Consider the following 18236-nt stretch of genomic DNA (forward strand, 5'->3'; position numbering starts at 1 on the left):
TTACACGCTTATTCGTAAGTTCGTTTCGTGCATTGCTGTGCGTCGAAAGTCGTTTACATGGAATGAAAGTAGTCTCCGGAAAGTCATTGTAGAGATAAAGGCGCGGTTACGGACATTTTTGCTTTGGCGACACTTTGGACAGCGAAATTTGTCATAATAGTACTACTTTTCTACGTGCTATGAGTTAAGAGTTTTTTTTTTTTTTTTCGTTGCAAAAGAGAACTTGCATAAGCGAAGGTGGCACATGAAGTGACACCGGTTCCATGAAATATTTCTTCGAAATAGGTAATTAACAAGGTTTTGGGAAAAAGATTGCAATCAAACTTTTCCTTGGTTTTTACAATGAATATTATGAATTATTATATTTGCTTGACATATGTGCGTATATATTTAACAAAATGATATTTACATTAGGGGTATATGTTTTAATTAAAACTATTATTTTATCGTCGAAATTTTCTTATTACATTAATTGCGTATTACTATTACTTATCGCTTTTTAAAAATTTTGATAAATTAGTTAAAGACAATTTACAATTATTCATGCTTTTAGAATTTTTACATGAAATAGCGCATTTATTACGCACGATAGTAAGTTTAATTGTGAACTTTGAATTAATCGATCGAACGCAGGTATAGAGGACGTGTCCTTTGACCTTTTGCATCTGCAATGCATACCGCATTCACAAATGGGATCAAATTAACCTCGTCCATCCTACGGGATGTAAAAGCACGATGACTTGGGAACTGTCTGCTATCAAGCATTTATACCCAATGCACTCCACTTCAGAACGATAATTGCTAATTGAACTTGTCGCGTAATCAAGTATTCAAGTTCCGGAGTGAGAACGCTCTCGCGAATAATTATATCATTCCGAATTTCTGATTTACGAGCTCTTGGATAATGATTCCTGAGAAGTCTCATCGAGATTACGATTTATCACGGGAAACATTCCTTTTTCTATTTGTTTGAATTACATATATCTATTTCACGCTATTTTTCAAAATTTTTCTTCTCTCGATCAAGAAAACATCGACATCATATTCATTAAGGACATTGCTGAAATATTCCTCGAACTGGGACAGCTTGTATAATTAATTAGAACTCGTAACGTTCACTGAATCTACTTGTGGATCTGAAAATCGAGGAACAGTTAGTTTCTCTCGTTGCCGTATTTAAATATGCGTCCGCAGGAAGAATGGTAAAACACTGATGTCGCGCGGTAATTAACAGCATAGCTTAATTAAATATCAACGGTGATGGGACAGTACGACCGTGTTTGATAGCGTACATCGTCGATACAATATACCGGAAGCGAGCACGGAGATATGCGAACATTATCAGTGGCTCCCGCGATTGATAAACTACGAGCGGTTTCCAGTTGAACGCTTTAGAATTCATCGAATAGAACGTGTCGATTCAGCAATATTGAGCAAGAGAAAGGTAGAGGAAAGGAAGCATATCTTCATTTTCCTCATCGCGCGCGCGTGTGTGTGTGTGTGTGTGTGTGTGTATATAAAACTTTATTCTTCACGTGTCTGTCTTTGTAACTGTATCGGGCATTTTGCCCGAAAATTCGCGGATTACAAATATCAGTTGAAAGTGTTTGTCAAATGCGAACGTTTTGCATTATTATTATTAATAAAAAGTATCTTATATCGCGATTTTATATGTATCCACTTGTTCTTCTTTCTTATCTCTCTGTACTTTCTTATAAATATGATCCAAATATCAACAAGTATTATGAGCTTGATTAATGATCATTTTAATTGTTCATTAATTTCTCAATTTTGTTTTGCAAGCATTGCCGTTTTTGATGCACGCGCTCATTTTAATGACTGACACTGAATCCATCGTATTAGTGGAATATTTAATATTGTATACCGGAATTAACGTACGATTTAATATGACGAGAAATATCGAATGACTGCAGTTTCAGAACAGGGGAAGAATAAATAGCCGCGTGTTGCTACTTCGATGAACGATATTCGCCAATAAGCGGCACTGAATTCGTCGTTATCGCCATCGATGTATAAATGTTTAATTTACCTCTTGACGGTACATTTAACTGTCTCTATAAAAGGCGGAATATTCCAGAAATATACTGTACACTTCCATTGTACTATGTTTGAATTTTTCACGAATTTTCGTTTATTTTATTATATTACATGTAGATTCTATTTTCGCGAGAATTGCAATTTTCTCGAATAAAATTTGTCGAATAGAATCTCGCTGAACGCAGTAATAATTATAGATACGGAATAGTAACGAAGAATTGAATATTATGGACATTAATTAAAGATATCCATACTCTTGGGTCACGCTGAAATTATATACGAGCTTATTTACAGAGAGAGAAGGGGAGACGGAGAATGAGAGAAGAATTTTTGTGCTTTAATTCTAATATTACGTAAGTATGCAGCAATCATTTCATTATATTTATGAATCACAAAATTATCTATAAAAAGAAGGAAAAAACAAAAAAATCGATGATACTTCGGTGGTATGTGATAATGCGAAGCGATCTCGCTTCGATTAAATGCCGCGTAATCTACGCATCCGGAATACAATTTGGCAGTCAAGCTAACTATCAAAGTGTCGCTAATGAGCAATGAATTATATCTATGTATTTAGCGTCGTAATCCAACGCGTGGCTACGCCACTTTTGTTTACGGTCCGGCTGAAAAGCTCGTCCGATTTCCAATTTTATTGTGTACACGCGCGAGGGAAAATGCTGACAACGCTCTTGTAAGCGTTTCTAGCGTTTATTCAACTGTGATAGCTACGAAATTAACGTAACCTCGTTCGGCCAGCTGAGTTGATTTACATGCTGCCGACACGCATATATTCATAGTGCGTTATATATTTGAAAATATATCAAAAAATGGCCTCCATATAACTCTTCTCCGAGGTGTAAAATACAATGCAAAATATGTAGAGGTGTTAAATATGTAAACGTATTAAATGGACCAACTCATCTGACATCATTTTTGGCTTAATCTTATATGCGTATGAGGACAATAAAATGCAAATAAATGCAAAACTGTAACATTTTAAAAATTTTGCAATATTTTAAGAGTTAAAATGCAATGTATACTCAATTGTATATATTATAAATATGTATCTGAAAATGCATCGTATGTCTACGTTTCTACCGAGACATGAATCATATTTTGCGATATTGATATTCGGTATTTGATTAAATTTACGAACGTCCTGAGAATTTGGTGTAAAAATAGCTTTGTAAGAAAATCTTTTACTTGAAAATCTATCCCAAACATATACATTCAACATAGCTATCTTCTGTCGCATGTTTTTTTTTTCTCTTAAGGTGTTTCTTTAGTAAAGTGCCGAAAATTTGGGGTATCTCACCAAGAGCCAACCAAAATTACAAATATCTATTCAATTTGGAAAAAATATTAAAACTACATATATATCTTAATGTGAAATAGTGTAGGACATACAATAGTAGTAAATCAAGAGCTGCATCTTCATCGAACGAAAACAAAATGAGATTATGTTTACTTTTCGAGATTAAATTTATATGCATACTCAAAAAAGTAATCTTGCAGTTATAGCGAAAATTATTTAAGTACGAAAAATAGTAAAATACATAAATTTCTAGCAAGTACTGCGATATTGGATATGTATTGCATCTAATCATATAAATGACAGAGATAAAATTTAGATTTGTGCTATAAATTCTACGCTATTCTATTATGTATCTATGATACATAATTTTCTATACAGATACAAAAAACAACTATAATTCTAACTGGAGCAGCAAAATATTTTTTTGCTCCTGCAAATTTATATACGTAAATATGCACGTAAATTTCCAAAATGGCCGTTGATTATTACTTTTTTGCGATCATTAAAATCATAATTTTTTAAACTATTATGATCTCGTTTTTGAAAAAAGTCTATGGTAAGATTTATGCAGTCAAAGAAGCGTTAGTCTGCGAGCCTTATCTGTCACTAAATTATACGTGAAAGATTACATCTTCAATTTTTTTTTTCTTATTTCATCGTTAATCTACCATAAAATTTTGCATACATCAATTTCGATACTTCAACTTCATTATATAAAAAAATCAGACATTTCTATGATAACTCGATTACTAAAGAATCACCTTAATGACTATACTAAAAATAGGGTATAATTAATTACAACTAATAATGCAGAGACAATTAATTCTGAGCAACCGATATTTTGCATCAATCTATCGACCATTTAATCCTGAAAACTCAATTAAGAATGCAGATGTTAAGCACGTCGAAATATCACTATGGCGGATGAAGGTTTTACAAGAAAATCTATCGATTAGTAGACGGAAATAAGGTGAAACTTTACCTTCTTCGTCATCAAGAGGCAAACGAGGGAGAGAAGCGTCTTAACGGAGAAGGCTGATGGCGCTTGAAAGTGGTTCAACACGTTCTGGTAAACTATACGATATCGGAAATCCGTTATGCCCTTAAAGATCATTAATTGGCAATAGTTAGACACTTTAATTGTCAGATGAATTCTCTTTTGCGATATAGAAAGTCTCGGAAAATTTTGGAACTTGAGCACAAAATGGAAATGTCTTATTTCAGAATCTCTCACGGACCTTTTCAGACGTGTAATGTCTGAGATAGAAAGTTAAGATTGTGGAGCTGCTTGAATAATTTTCAACCCTTAGTCGCGTCAGCATATCACAAGTTCATCTAAATTGATTATAAAATATCTCTTTTGTAACTAAAAATAAAAATAAGTATTTATAGACAAAGTAATTATTTTGAGAGAGATTCTAATCAATAGTTGCTTCTCCGAATCTTTCTTTAAAAATAATGAAAAATTTAATATTCTACATTATACAATATATACATATATTATAATTTAAAATGTTATTAAATTTTTTTTAAATCAACTTTAAAATAATTGTTATTTCTTATTTCTTCAAAAAAAAGTTGCATATAAAAATAAAAGTTTATCTTTTCAATACATTTCATTTATTAGTTTCTTGCTTGACATAATTTTCGTTAAAAGATCAAAACATAGAACACACGTAGAGTATGTGTCATCGTGAGTCGTCTTGAAAATCGCACAGGCAATAAAAAATGTAGGAGCATATAGAGTAGGGGCAACATGAACTGCGCGCGACATCGTAATCCTCGTGAGAAGCTTATCGAACGGGACAACACGTTCGTGTGTATTGTTTATCTGTACGTATGCACGATGCACATCCGAATGCGAATAAAACAATGCTTTTCCTGTACTAGCCGAGTGCGACAACGGCAATTAGCGCCTCCGGCTGGCAATATGCGCATAAACCGACGAAAAATATATACGAGAAATGCTAATATATGTGCACGCGTATGTCCTCTCTGAACCACTGTAATGCTGCGCTAAAAGCATATATGTTTTTCTCGTGATGGTTATTCTGTTTTGTCGCTAACGAATATTTTCACAGCGAAACTAATTTGAATTCTTTTCGATTAGTCAAATTATTTTGTTAATCAAATTAACAAAAAACCTTATTGTGATCTTATATAAGTCACGCGTGCATGTGTGCGTACATTCATATTTCTACAATTATACATTCGATATTTTGATTCATGCAATTTTTCGCTCATTGAAATTTATTTGAAATGTTTTTTTTTAGAGAATATATAATAAATCGGAAATAAAGTGTAATGTTTTCAATATAATTACATAAAATATAAGAGACAAAATTAAAATTGACAAAGACCGTACGATAAAAGACGAATATAAGCGAGTTTTTGCAATCACATTGTGCACATAATGTGATAGAACAATAAGATTTTCCGGACCCTTCTAGCTGAGGTACAGCAAAAATATCCTACGAAAAAAAGGGCGTAAAGTCGTCGAGAGATAGAAATGGTTTCATGGACAATTCGATCGTAGTAAATGGAGATTGTCGAGATAAAATGGCGCGAATACAAGCACAATCCCATGGGACAAATAGACTATTCGTTTCCACTATTCGTTGACCCATAAGATGATTGTGTCTCAAGATATAAATTTTCTAAATATAGGTCACAGATGTATGTTGCATCATCGGCACATGAATAACATTATCTAATACTTATGTAATAACATAAACACAAATATAAATTAAATAATTTAAAAAATTATTACACATTTAGTAGACGTAATTTTTTTTATTAGTCTGTTAAGTATTTATTAATTAATTAATATAATACATTATAGGACCGTATATGTGTGATAACACAACTATAGAAATCAAAGTCTTAAACGGTCTAGCTGGATCTTAAATGCTTGTATGATTCTTATATGAATTTATATACTACGTATATAGTCTCTAGAAACGTTCGCCAAAATAATTTTTCGTCTTGAAAACGCTAACTCTACTAAACTACCGCAGTATGCAAGAGATCCAGGTTCGACTCCCGGCCGAGATAATATCTTTCGCAATAAGAATTAATTATTTACAGATTTTAATATGTCATTCAACATTATTAAGATCGTTTCAAAGATGCGAATAAGCATAAAAAATTTGTTAAATTGCTAGCCAATTTAATTTGTGATATTACTGCGGTAGTTTAGTAGAGTTAACGTTTTCAAGAAAAATCATTTCGGTGCGTATTTCTGGGGACTACATACATAATATATAAATTCACACAAGAATCATACAAGCATTTAAGATTCAGCTAGATCATTTAAAGCTTTGATTTCTATAGTTTGCATTAATTAATTATTTAACTTCAACAAAGAGAGAGAAGCCGGAAGCATTCTTTAAATTCTAAAATACAATTATTAAAAGAAATATCAGAGAATCAATATAATATTTTAATGCGCTTAAAATGCGTATAAAAAATGAAAAGCTCAATATAATCGAAAAATTTGTATTTATTGCCTGCCGGTATATTGATTTACACCTAATTTCTATACTTTTTTAATCTTAATATTTATAAGACTATCGATTGCAATAATAATCGAACTGGTAATGTTACGTCCAAAATACATCTTTCATATTATCAGTTTCCCCCTTCCTTTTTAATGATTGTATTTTCATGTTGAAATCAAACGAGTGCTTGTGGCAATTATATTCGCCAGATAATAAAATGGTTGCTTATGAAAGTAGTAATCGATAATCTGATTCCATTCGGTAAAATAATTTTAAATGTGTCGTATCGGTGGATTATTTTTCAATTAATTGCTTTATAACAAACCAATATATTTTAGTCTATAATATACTTTATAATCTCGTTTAAATTCCGCGATTTCTCAGCGCAGTGTACATTTGGTGAACAAACACATTATGATAATTCAAAAATATTATATTTAAAAGAAGTCATTTTTGTTTGGATTATGAAACTATTTTGATTTTGAAATAATAAATAAAACAGAATTTCCTGCATATAATTTGCTTATAATTTGGATTGTTAATTTCGTCGATATATTATTTATTCGTCATCTCTATTCACGATTTAAATTCAGTTTCAAATACTTAAAAAAATATATCGTAAATCGCTCTTTCACGGATACAATTAATATAGGAACGACTGCATAATCACAACCAGAATCAATCCGATATTAATTATCGACGAAGTTGTATTATGCCGAAACCTTATGTGCTTTGTGTAAACAATTTATATTTCTCGGTAGAATATACTATTGCTAGTCGGATGTCCTTATCTTTCGAATGTGTTTTATGATGAGATAGAGACAAATAAATAGACAAGTAGACACATAGAGAGAGAGATAGAGAGAGAGGGGGGAGGGGGAGAGGGGGAGAGAGAGAGAAAGAGAGAGAGAGGGATGGAGAGGGAGAGAAAGGGGAGAGAGAGAGAGAGAGAGAGAGAGAGAGAGAGAGAGAGAGAGAGAGAGAGAGAGTGTGTGTGTGTAAATGAGAGAGTAATTTACTTTCCATCTTTTCGTGTCACGATCTCATCTTATCCGGCACAAAATTAGGTCAGAATCTTCTTACGCAGAATTTGTTTACGCGAGATAATTGGCCGGTAATTTTATCAGTTCCGCCACGGGGCGCAAAGCTTATCGAAAATTCTCCATCACTGGAAATTCGTACATGCTATATTTGATTCGCTGGCGAACGCTAACACGGTAATCTCGCCCGACATCGATTCCAATAACTCGCACGTCAAGCAATATAACATCATGACGAAACGGGAGATTGATCGATTCCTCATCAAACGAGGCTTCACCATTCCGGTAGGGATAATGCTGTTTTATTTACAATCCCCAGCAAATACCGTCTTTCACAAGTTGATGACACTAATACAACTATAACTAAAAGTAAAAAATTTTTTTTTTCTTTACTACTTTAGAAGGCAAGTATCATACTAGTTTATGAAATTAACATTTTTAGTTTTGGATTTTTAGTACAAAATATGCGGAACTTTTTTTATTTTGATAATGAACTACACTGAAAAAAATTTTTGATTGAAAATGGACGAATCAGAATTTTTTGATTAAACTTATTAAAATTCTAGTTGAGATAATCGGAATTCTGTTTGATATAATATTTCCAGTAAAATCTATTAGAATTTTTATTTGTACCAGAATAATAATATTAATCACACAATTCTAGTTATCTCAACTAGAATTCTAATAGATTTAACTAGAAAATTCTGATTCGTCCATTTTCCATCAGAATTACTATTTAATCTAATCAGACCATTTTTCTCAGTGTATGAAAAGTGTTATTGGAACTATCATTATTTATGTTATTAATAGAACGGTGTCCTAATTTTACTATCTAAATTTGTGTCTATAAAGATAGCCTGACATTCTATTAATATAAAAAAAAATAATAACACTTCCTGTAGCACTTTTCATAGTTTTACAGTTTCTTATAAAAATAAAAAAGAATTTCACATTTAATATACTAAAAAATCAAAATTGAAAAGTAGGAAAAATTATTGTAAAGCATAGAATTTTCTACTAGAATTAATGAGAAATTACGATGAATTAACGGCGCGACATTTTTTTCCAAATACCATGACGTCTTGTACATTTAAAGTCTATTAAAATTGGTAATTGTTGGAAATTTGTTTTTAAATTACATATTGGATTGTCCGGAAAGTTCGTGCCGACTAATCTATATAATTTATAAATGTATACTAAAATTTAAATTTTCTGCGTTTCAATTTTCCTTCAAAATCGGCACGAACTTTCCGGATAATATATTATTATAGGATAACTCGAGAAGTACTTCATTTGAAAGGAATAGATGTTGATATTTACTTTTTATCTCTGTTACTTTATAATGTATATGTAATATGTTACATTAAAATTTCAGTAATATATTCCTTGAATACCGTAATATTGTTATTAATAGCCATAATTTCTATTAAAAAATTTTTCCATTTATATTAAATCATCTATTATTTCACTCAATCTTATATATCTTTTATCATCTTTAGCAAATTTATCAACAGACAGAATAAATCTGTCCATCTATCTGCACTCGGCTGGCTATGAGAAAGGGAATTCGCATAAATCGCATTTGCGCGACGACAGCGGAATCGGTATGCAAAGGCCAACTATGCGGTTCGGCGTCAGGAGCTGGTGCGAGAACCAGGAACGCAGGATGCAGAGTCGACAGTGTTTGACCCATCGTCCTAGATCCGGCATAGTCGGAAGCCTTCGAACTCGGCAACTATGGCATTTCATGTCGGTCGCGTATCATAAATTAACAGAAGACATAACGGGCGCGCGCGATACGCATACGCGCGACAAGCGCAATAAAACTATGCACGGCAGAAACAAGATAGCGAGTCTCGTCTGACCAAACTCGAATGTATCTACTCACAAGGCTTTGCTTCCGCGCCATTCCATCTGCCATCTCTGTCTGTCTATCTCGTCCCCTTCCTTTCCACTGAGAACACACCCTTATCTATGGACTACCTCCTCCGTATCTGCTCGGATATCACTGCAAGTTCTCGAACAAGGGACATCTTTAGGTCGCCGAAACTTCCGCAACAACTCGTACTCGTCCGGCAGGACCCACTGAGCGAAGTCCTTACGGAAACTACGAAGTGAGTTGGATAAGGATCCAGGAAAGCGAATCTCAGAGAAAACGGAGAGAGAGAGAGAGAGAGAGAGAGAGAGAGAGAGAGAGAGAGAGAATAGTTGTAGTAGAATAGTAGATAGATATATCGGTCTCTCGGAATCCAGACAAAGGCGCCCTTAATGGAAGACTTCGGACAGAAATTGAAGCAAGCATTAAAATTTAAGGGTATACGAAACAGTGTAGAGAATGAATCCTATTAGGCATTATGTTATGACGATTTCATGTTTGTAATATTTAATGTTCCAAACTTTAAATCCCCTTTGCTACTATTAGGACTAGTGGCAAACTCGGTTAATTTTAACTCGATTAATTCAATTTTCCATGTATATATTGCGTAATGTGTCCCGTGTTTACTTGTTCGCATCATTAAACCTTAATTAAAGCTTAATTAATTCCAACCTTCGATGTAAACTTAGTTTTCGATACCGCGACATTCAATTTGTCCAGCAATATTGAACGAGAACGAGCATTTCTGCATACGATAGCCACATTTAGGACATCGTCTGCAGTACCATATTTGAAACCGCATCTGAACCGTTATACTACGTGCACATGTTCATGTGCTTTTCGAGTAATGCGTATCGACCTTACTCGAAGGATGCAAATATTTACACGTCGCTGGGTCCGGGTGTCCAATTATCTCAGCTCGAGGCGTTTTATCTCGCACGCTAACTTTGCAACGATATGCAAAGCGACTCTATTAATTCCTTCGTACGAGAAGGAAGGAACGCTCGCTCGGAGTGCACGCTCGAAAGTTGTATCTGATGTAGCGTCGTATATCCCATTCGCTAGTCTGAATTTAGATTTCGCGTTTTGTAATTTATTCTATTACATGTGTCATTGGAAATCGCGACAGCGATATCAGCTTACGAGTCGCTGTCTCATGCACGTGCGTTATATCTGTCAAAAGACAGCAGTTGGTATGCGTAGCGATAAATTATGCTTTCGAAGTAAATGATCCCCATTTTTTCAACTGGTTCAATGCGCGCAAAGATAAAAACTGAATTATTTGGTTCACGTTTCGCGGTTTCTAGTGTTTTCATTAATTTCTGATAAGTAAAAGCTTTGTTTCTTTATAAAAATTTATTATTTTCTCATATGGTAACGTATGCTGGGATTAACATTTTACTTGTACTTTTTATTTTGCTGTAGACTTCCAGATGTATAGATTTAGTTAAGAGAAATGTTCATTTATTCATATCTTGATTATATGCAAGAAAATTTGCTTTCTTAATAAGTCGCACTAGCAACACGTTCAAAATTTTTAAGTTAGAAATTGATTGGAACCCTTGATATTTGGTTAATTAAACGGTATGTCAAATAAACCACCAATTATATGTCCCAGTACAATAAGTAACCCTAAGCAAATATACAAAAGATTCGAGATGAAATCATTCGTGATTCTCACGAGTCGATCTTGTCTCTCAACTCTCATCGTTTTCCTTTACAGATGACGCTACAAGTATCGTGGGTACGGCACAGAGACGTCCATTTGCTCACAATTGGCCGTTATACGTACACGAACGACCAGCGATTTCGAGCGATTCACAACGCTCATTCAGACGACTGGACACTTCAAATAAAGTATCCACAGCATCGGGACAGCGGTATTTACGAGTGCCAGGTCTCTACGACGCCCCACATGAGTCATCTAGTCCATTTAAATGTAATCGGTAAGTTATTTTAATAATTTTATATTGAATGGCTGATTAAACGTGTGTAAAGAGTTAAAAATTGCTATTCATTTCAGAGTATTACCGATAGATTGTAAGACGTCACGATTGCGTGCCATGGAATAGGTTTAACTTCCTCCCGTATACGATATCCCGCGGTTAGGTTTCTATTAAATATTAGTATGCGGGGAGCATGCGGGAATCCTGCCTAATTACGACGGTGTACGCAACAATTAGTTAATTCTAATCTGAATCTGCCCTAGTTACGTAGCAACTGCACGAAATTTAAGCCAAGCTTAAATTCTGGCAGAGCGCCAATTGAACACCTGGGATTGGTTGATACCGATGTTGAACTAAGCTCTGCTCCCTTCTTCTAGAGATAGAGCTTTCCATTACCGCAAAATTATCCGCGCGGACTTAAATTTGATAACGACATCCTTCAACTTTTTCCCTTTCCTTTATCGCTGTAACCATTCGTCGCACCACGGAGAGATAAATTCGGAGAGATACGCGTTAACGTGTCGAAGAGTTCGCTTCTCGAGTTTGCATAAGTAATTACTCGCCGATAATCGAACGCACGTACGTCGTAGCGCAGAACGCAAGCGATTCGCATACATCATTCTTACCGCGATGCGGTATACCTGATTTAATCATGCACCGGTATACCCCAAGTACTAGCGCGAAAAGAAGTTTGCCGACCGGATCGTTTGAAGAGCAAACTTTTATACCAGGCCATATCGCACGTACGACTTGCTACGAAAAACTTTCGCGATCGCTTAAACGTCAGACCGGAAATTTATCTACCATGCTACGCGGTGAATTGATTTAAATCGTCCCGAGGGCGGCGGCGCGTCTTCACGCGCGTCCCTCCACATTTTTTCCGTCGCGATGCGCTGTCGTCGTCGTCGTCGTCTTGATCGTCATCATAATCGAGATCACGAATTTCCTCTTTCTTAAGCTTCACTAGCGAGAGAGAGAGAGAGAGAGAGAGAGAGAGAGAGAGAGAGAGAGAGAGAGAGAAAGAACTGCCTCTTTAAATTTCGCTTACATTAAGACGAAGGTGAACGAAGAAACCGGGGCGGTCATATTTTTCTATCTCCTTTCATCTTTCTTTCTCCGATGCGCCTGTTATATTCCCCTCGGAGGTGATCTCGGAGGAGAAATACACGGAACGGAATCCGCTGGCGAGAAGGTGGGTAAGAGAACGGATCGTTTATCATTTCTAGCCCTGACCCTTAACGTAACGGTTGAACAAATGATTCTAAAGAGTAACGACTATACACCTGCTTTCCTTCAGAGAGCATTGTACTTTTCTTCCATAGTAACGTAATTACTCATCATTCGAGTGAGATACGTAAGTTCGAAAGCACACATTTATAACAGATATAATAAATCCGCACTTACGTGATAAAATCCTTCTCCGCGTAATTGCGAATCGTTCTATTAAGCGAATATTGTCGATAAATAACATTGCGAGTCTGGCTTACATTCTTGTCAGAATTTCTTTTATTGTAGTTAACACCATCATCCGATTCTATTATTTTACACTACAGATCTTTCTATATAAAATTAACACAGAAGTACAGATAATCACAAAAATACTTTCTTACATCGAATTGATAACTATCGGTTTCAAGAAACGATAACCAATAAATTTCACGACTTACCTCATATAATCGGATCAATGAGCTTATATGACAATCGAAAAGCAATTTAAACCACTTATACGTTTACAAAGTTATAAAGTATCCTTGTGTTTTTTTTACAATCAGTTACAAAAATATATAAAAGTGCTATAAATTTTTACGGTGAAATAATAAAAACTTTGTTTTTTTGGAGCTAAATTATAATAAAACGTTATTAAATAGTTCGATTCTTCGTTCGATTTTTCATTATTATTCCTACAAATGAATTAACACTACGACGTATTTATATTATCTGCTACAATTATATATGAGGAAAAGATATTTTCTTTGTAAGGAGCCAAAGTGTATTTCATATTTTATCGTTATGCATCAAGCTAATATTATTCTTTTTATTTTTTATATAGCAGTTATTATAAAGCAGTTTTATATAAAATTTATTGTGAAAATTTCTCTCTAAAATTAGATAAAGATTGTCATTCCTTAATCATAAACCTTATTGTAGTTGTTTATATATTAATTAATATTAATTCTGAGAATATTATTCACAGTATAGCAATTTCATGATAAATATCTCGAACAAATATCAATGTTTGTTCGAGAACGCGTAGGAAAATCGGTAAGCTGATTACGGAGTGGAGAACTTGTGGGTATCGCCATTTAAATGAATACCGAACTTTCGTGGCACCAAACCATCCGCAAATATTTCCGTTTCCTGGGACATCCTTGGCTTAAGCTGTGCTGGTATTTACATTCACTTACCGTCTCACTTAAGGCTTCCACGCGATGTCTTTTGCGGTGATTGTATTTGTTCGCTTGTTTTCCTGGCACAACTTCCTGCTGATATTCATTATTAACATTTTTCAAAGAACGCTGTGAAGAACTGACTAATTGGTAGTTTTTAACGCATTGTATTTGAAAAATATGCGTTTTCATCATGCCTTGAATACGCGAACGTTAGATGGAGAATGCAAAACAACGTTACCTTGCTTTCCATCCGAGTTATACAGTCGTGTGTCTGTGTGTTGAAATACACGACGGTGATGGAGCAAGGTTTATTTTTCTAAGTCAAAGCACAATAGATTCCGCGGTGCGATTTACGAGTTCACCGTTTACATTCTTCAAGATTTCGTTTAACCATTGTAAATAAAATTGCTCGACGACTGCAGGTATTTTTCTCGTTAAAGCACCGCGCGGCGGGGTGTCAGCCTCTCTTTCTCTCCCCTTCCTCTTTCTTTCTCATCTTTTTTTTTCGTCAGTTTTTCATTGAAAAATTTCGCAAGCTCGCGCTGCGATCGTAAAACGTCTTTATCATTGCGTCTACTTATATATACATATATGTTACTCGTCTTCAAATTGCCTTTTGTTTATACCTTTATTGAACTAAAGTTTCGCGATATCGATACTTAAAAAATACCTGCTGATAACGTTTCTAAACAACATTTAATATGATAACGCTTTCAATTTTTCTTATTATCATAACGTATTTTTTTATTTTAAACTGCATTATTTTCTTGATCTTTCTTCCATATTTTTTTTTTCAATAAATAACTATAGAATAAAAACGTAATATTTGTTACATAAAAAGTACGAGAATTGATATATGCAATATCCAATTTTTTAATAACAGTATTTTTCTTCAGAATACGTTATTGTATTTTAGATAACTACTGTATCTAATATGCATATCTTCTAATCATGAAGAGGCTAAAGACTTGGTACTACTGGCCTTTATTAACGCGTTAAGCTTTATGTCCTCCAGGTAGACGTCGCACTGGTTAGTATCGCCTCGTATCTCAACCACCTGCTCTCCGGCTATAATTGCTTTCTCTTCGGTAATGCGGCTCGCAAATTTGCAATATCCATGCTTTCTTGTTATCTCTACTATCCCTATTCTGGCCGTTTTCTCCTTCGTCACTCCATTTCTGTCTTTATGAGCGCGTAAAAGCTCATAATGATACCATCGTGAACCGGCCATGAACCACTTTTGCACAGATTGGAATATTTCAGCACGAGGCACGCGACTGTTCACAGCAATTAATAACGAACAGCTGCTTTTACTGAGATTATTATAGAACGATTAAAGCTGCCATTTAGGCATGATAACAAAGTCGATACAAGGCAACTGGATCCAATATAGCCTAGTATGCTTACACGGACAGAATTGTCTCTTAAAATTTACCCTAAAAATATGGTAGTTGTGGTACAATACGATATTTTAAAGATTTTTATCATGTACTTCAATAAAATTAATCAAACTTATTATATAGGGCATCCCGAAAGTTTTTGCTAATCGCTTTAGTATAGATAAAGCGGACTAAACTGAGTCGAAAAATCCTCTACTATTTTGCAATTTTCGCAATAGTTAACAAGATATTAATTACTAAAAATTGCTAAATATTGATCTTGAATAATTTTTTATTCAAATACCATCAACTTTATAGAAAAGCTGCAAGAGACAAAATTATTTATTTTCTTCTCATAAAGTTCTGAGAATTTTTTCAGAATTTTTTTAATATTGTATTTTCTCAAGTTGTTAAAAATAAGAAAATGCAGAGAGTACTAAAAAGTACTCACTAAGTACTACATAAAATTCTTCAAAATACAATGTTATCTCAGGACTATCATATTTTCAGAGTAAACTCTAAGAAAAAAATTTTCTCCGTGTAATATGTCTAATATATCACAATATATTGGTTGTTTAGAAAATAATTCTTTGTGTATTCTTTGTACGTGTATATACAAGTCAATAAATTAATAAATATATCGTCTTATAAAAATAACATTGGATCATTTTATTTTTCATTTTTTAACAAAAAAAAGAGGGAAACGTATTCTTAGATCATATTGAGACATATGTATTCAATATAATCTAAATGTTTCTTCAAAATTTTTTCTTCAAATCTTTATGTAAATGCTTGAAAAAATCATATATATCTTCTTAATGTTCAGAAATGTTTCCTCTTTTGAGAGAGTCTGATTATTTTTTTATTTTAGATTCAGCAAAAAATTGCAACTGTAGGCCATATAGAGTCCGATTATATTATAAAATTTTATATATATAAATAAATTATATATAAATAAAAAAGAATTGTATAGAATAAAATGTTTTTATTATCATAATGCGATACAACGTTATGAACACAATATGATACTATTAATTTACTTATCAGGAAAAACTCATTTTCCAATTTGATTTCTTTCCAATTAAATTTCAAGATACAATCCTGTGAGTGGTGAAAATTATTGTGGAAATAGTAACTGTCATATTATTTAATGATAGTAATCTGAAAATAATTTTTTCATTAGTCGAGTGCCTCTTATCGGGTATAATTTGAGATCTTGGAAAAGTATTCGCGAAGAAAAGCGTCAAATTCTCGCGGTAAAGTGCACTTTGCTCTATCTTAAGTGAGACTCGGATCGAATAGTTTCCCTACTATTTCTGTCTTAACTTTGATTAGACGCATTCAATCGAATGCCTTTTTCTCTCTTTTCACTTTCTTGCCTTCCTTTGTACTTTGTGCATCTGTTTGAGAAATTTCATTCACGGTTTCAAAAGATCATAGTATGTACTTTGTTCCGCTATTGCGGGACGACTCATTCCTTATAATTACAATCAATCACTCGATTTATGATCACGTGAGTGACACATGTGTAAAAAAAAGCAGCATTTGAAAGATGACATACTTTTCTCAACGATTTGTTTTATTTACTAATTTTTTGACTGTGATTGACTCATTTTATTTAAAACGATACCGTAGATTATATATCTTACATACATGTGTATACAATTTCTCATTAGAGTACATATTACTCGAAACCAGATCTCGTAACGTTGAGGGAACAAATCTGTCTTTCCTTCTCTTCTATTATCACATTCAATTTTTATCCGATATTCAATTACATCGCTTTATATCAATTTTTCGGATTAGTTCAATTCGGTTAGTTAAATTAAACAAAAGAAATTAATTAGATTTAGAAAAAGCAGGCAATTTCATATTAAAACGAGATAAAATTGAATTATATTCGTCAAATTTTTGATAAAAATGGAATTTTCCAAGCATATGTTTAGTTTGCTCAAGCCTGAACTTCAAACCTACGGATATAGTACATCGAATTGTGACTCCTTTCGATTGGAGCGCGCAAACGCGATCTTTGCCGACAGTAGTCGAAAAAGACAATATCGTTCGTAGCAGGACCCTTTTATTGATTCGCGAATAAGTTTGATGCCAACATCGCACAAAGTGAATGGAGCCGTTTTATTACAATATTCCAGGATACATATTTTTCCAGACCTTTGTTCACAGAATCAGCTCCGCTCGCGAACTTTAATAAACGGCATTCGCAAATTTTAGCGTAACTTGCCGACCAAATGTTCATTATGGAAACTACATCGCGCAAAATGAGTTTGCGGAAGCGACGACTCCACGACACTGTATTCGTTATGTAAGCTGCTTTTGTACGATGGCTCGTGTATACTAATTATGATCTAACGTAGCCTCGCACTTCAAGGGAGCAACCCAGGAAGGGAAGATTACTCGAGCATGCGCGCGCGCGAGAGAGAGAGAGAGAGAGAGAGAGAGAGAGAAAGAGAAAGAGAGTCCCAGGCCAGAGCCGCATACTTATGAAACGTTAAAGGCTCCTTTGAGTCCTGTACAGCTACGCTCTCTGCCGTTTGTGTCAGGACACTTCCTAATTGCGTTACGAACACACGATAGAAATATAGCACGAAACGTATGGCAATCTAAGACTACATTCGAGAAGAACACTAGGCAACTATGATCCATTCGCTAAAAATCTGAGAAATAAAGAGTTCCCAGTTAAAATTTCAATTAATAATAAATATTAATAATAAAAA

General features: G+C 34.0%; 1 protein-coding gene across 4 annotated transcripts in view; it reads left to right on the top strand.

Moving 5' to 3' along the window:
- Window positions 1–18236, top strand: part of LOC108684293 (tyrosine-protein phosphatase Lar-like) — a 320687-nt gene that overhangs the window by 220331 nt on the left and 82120 nt on the right. For all 4 annotated transcript variants that reach the window (XM_018188539.1, XM_018188540.1, XM_018188542.1 and 1 more), the window contains exon 4: window positions 11513–11735. In XM_018188539.1, the coding sequence (XP_018044028.1) occupies window positions 11513–11735 (223 nt within the window). The remainder of the gene's footprint in view (window positions 1–11512; window positions 11736–18236) is intronic.

The sequence above is a fragment of the Atta colombica genome, unplaced genomic scaffold (genome assembly GCF_001594045.1).
Source record: "Atta colombica isolate Treedump-2 unplaced genomic scaffold, Acol1.0 scaffold13, whole genome shotgun sequence".
Classification (NCBI taxonomy): domain Eukaryota; kingdom Metazoa; phylum Arthropoda; class Insecta; order Hymenoptera; family Formicidae; genus Atta; species Atta colombica.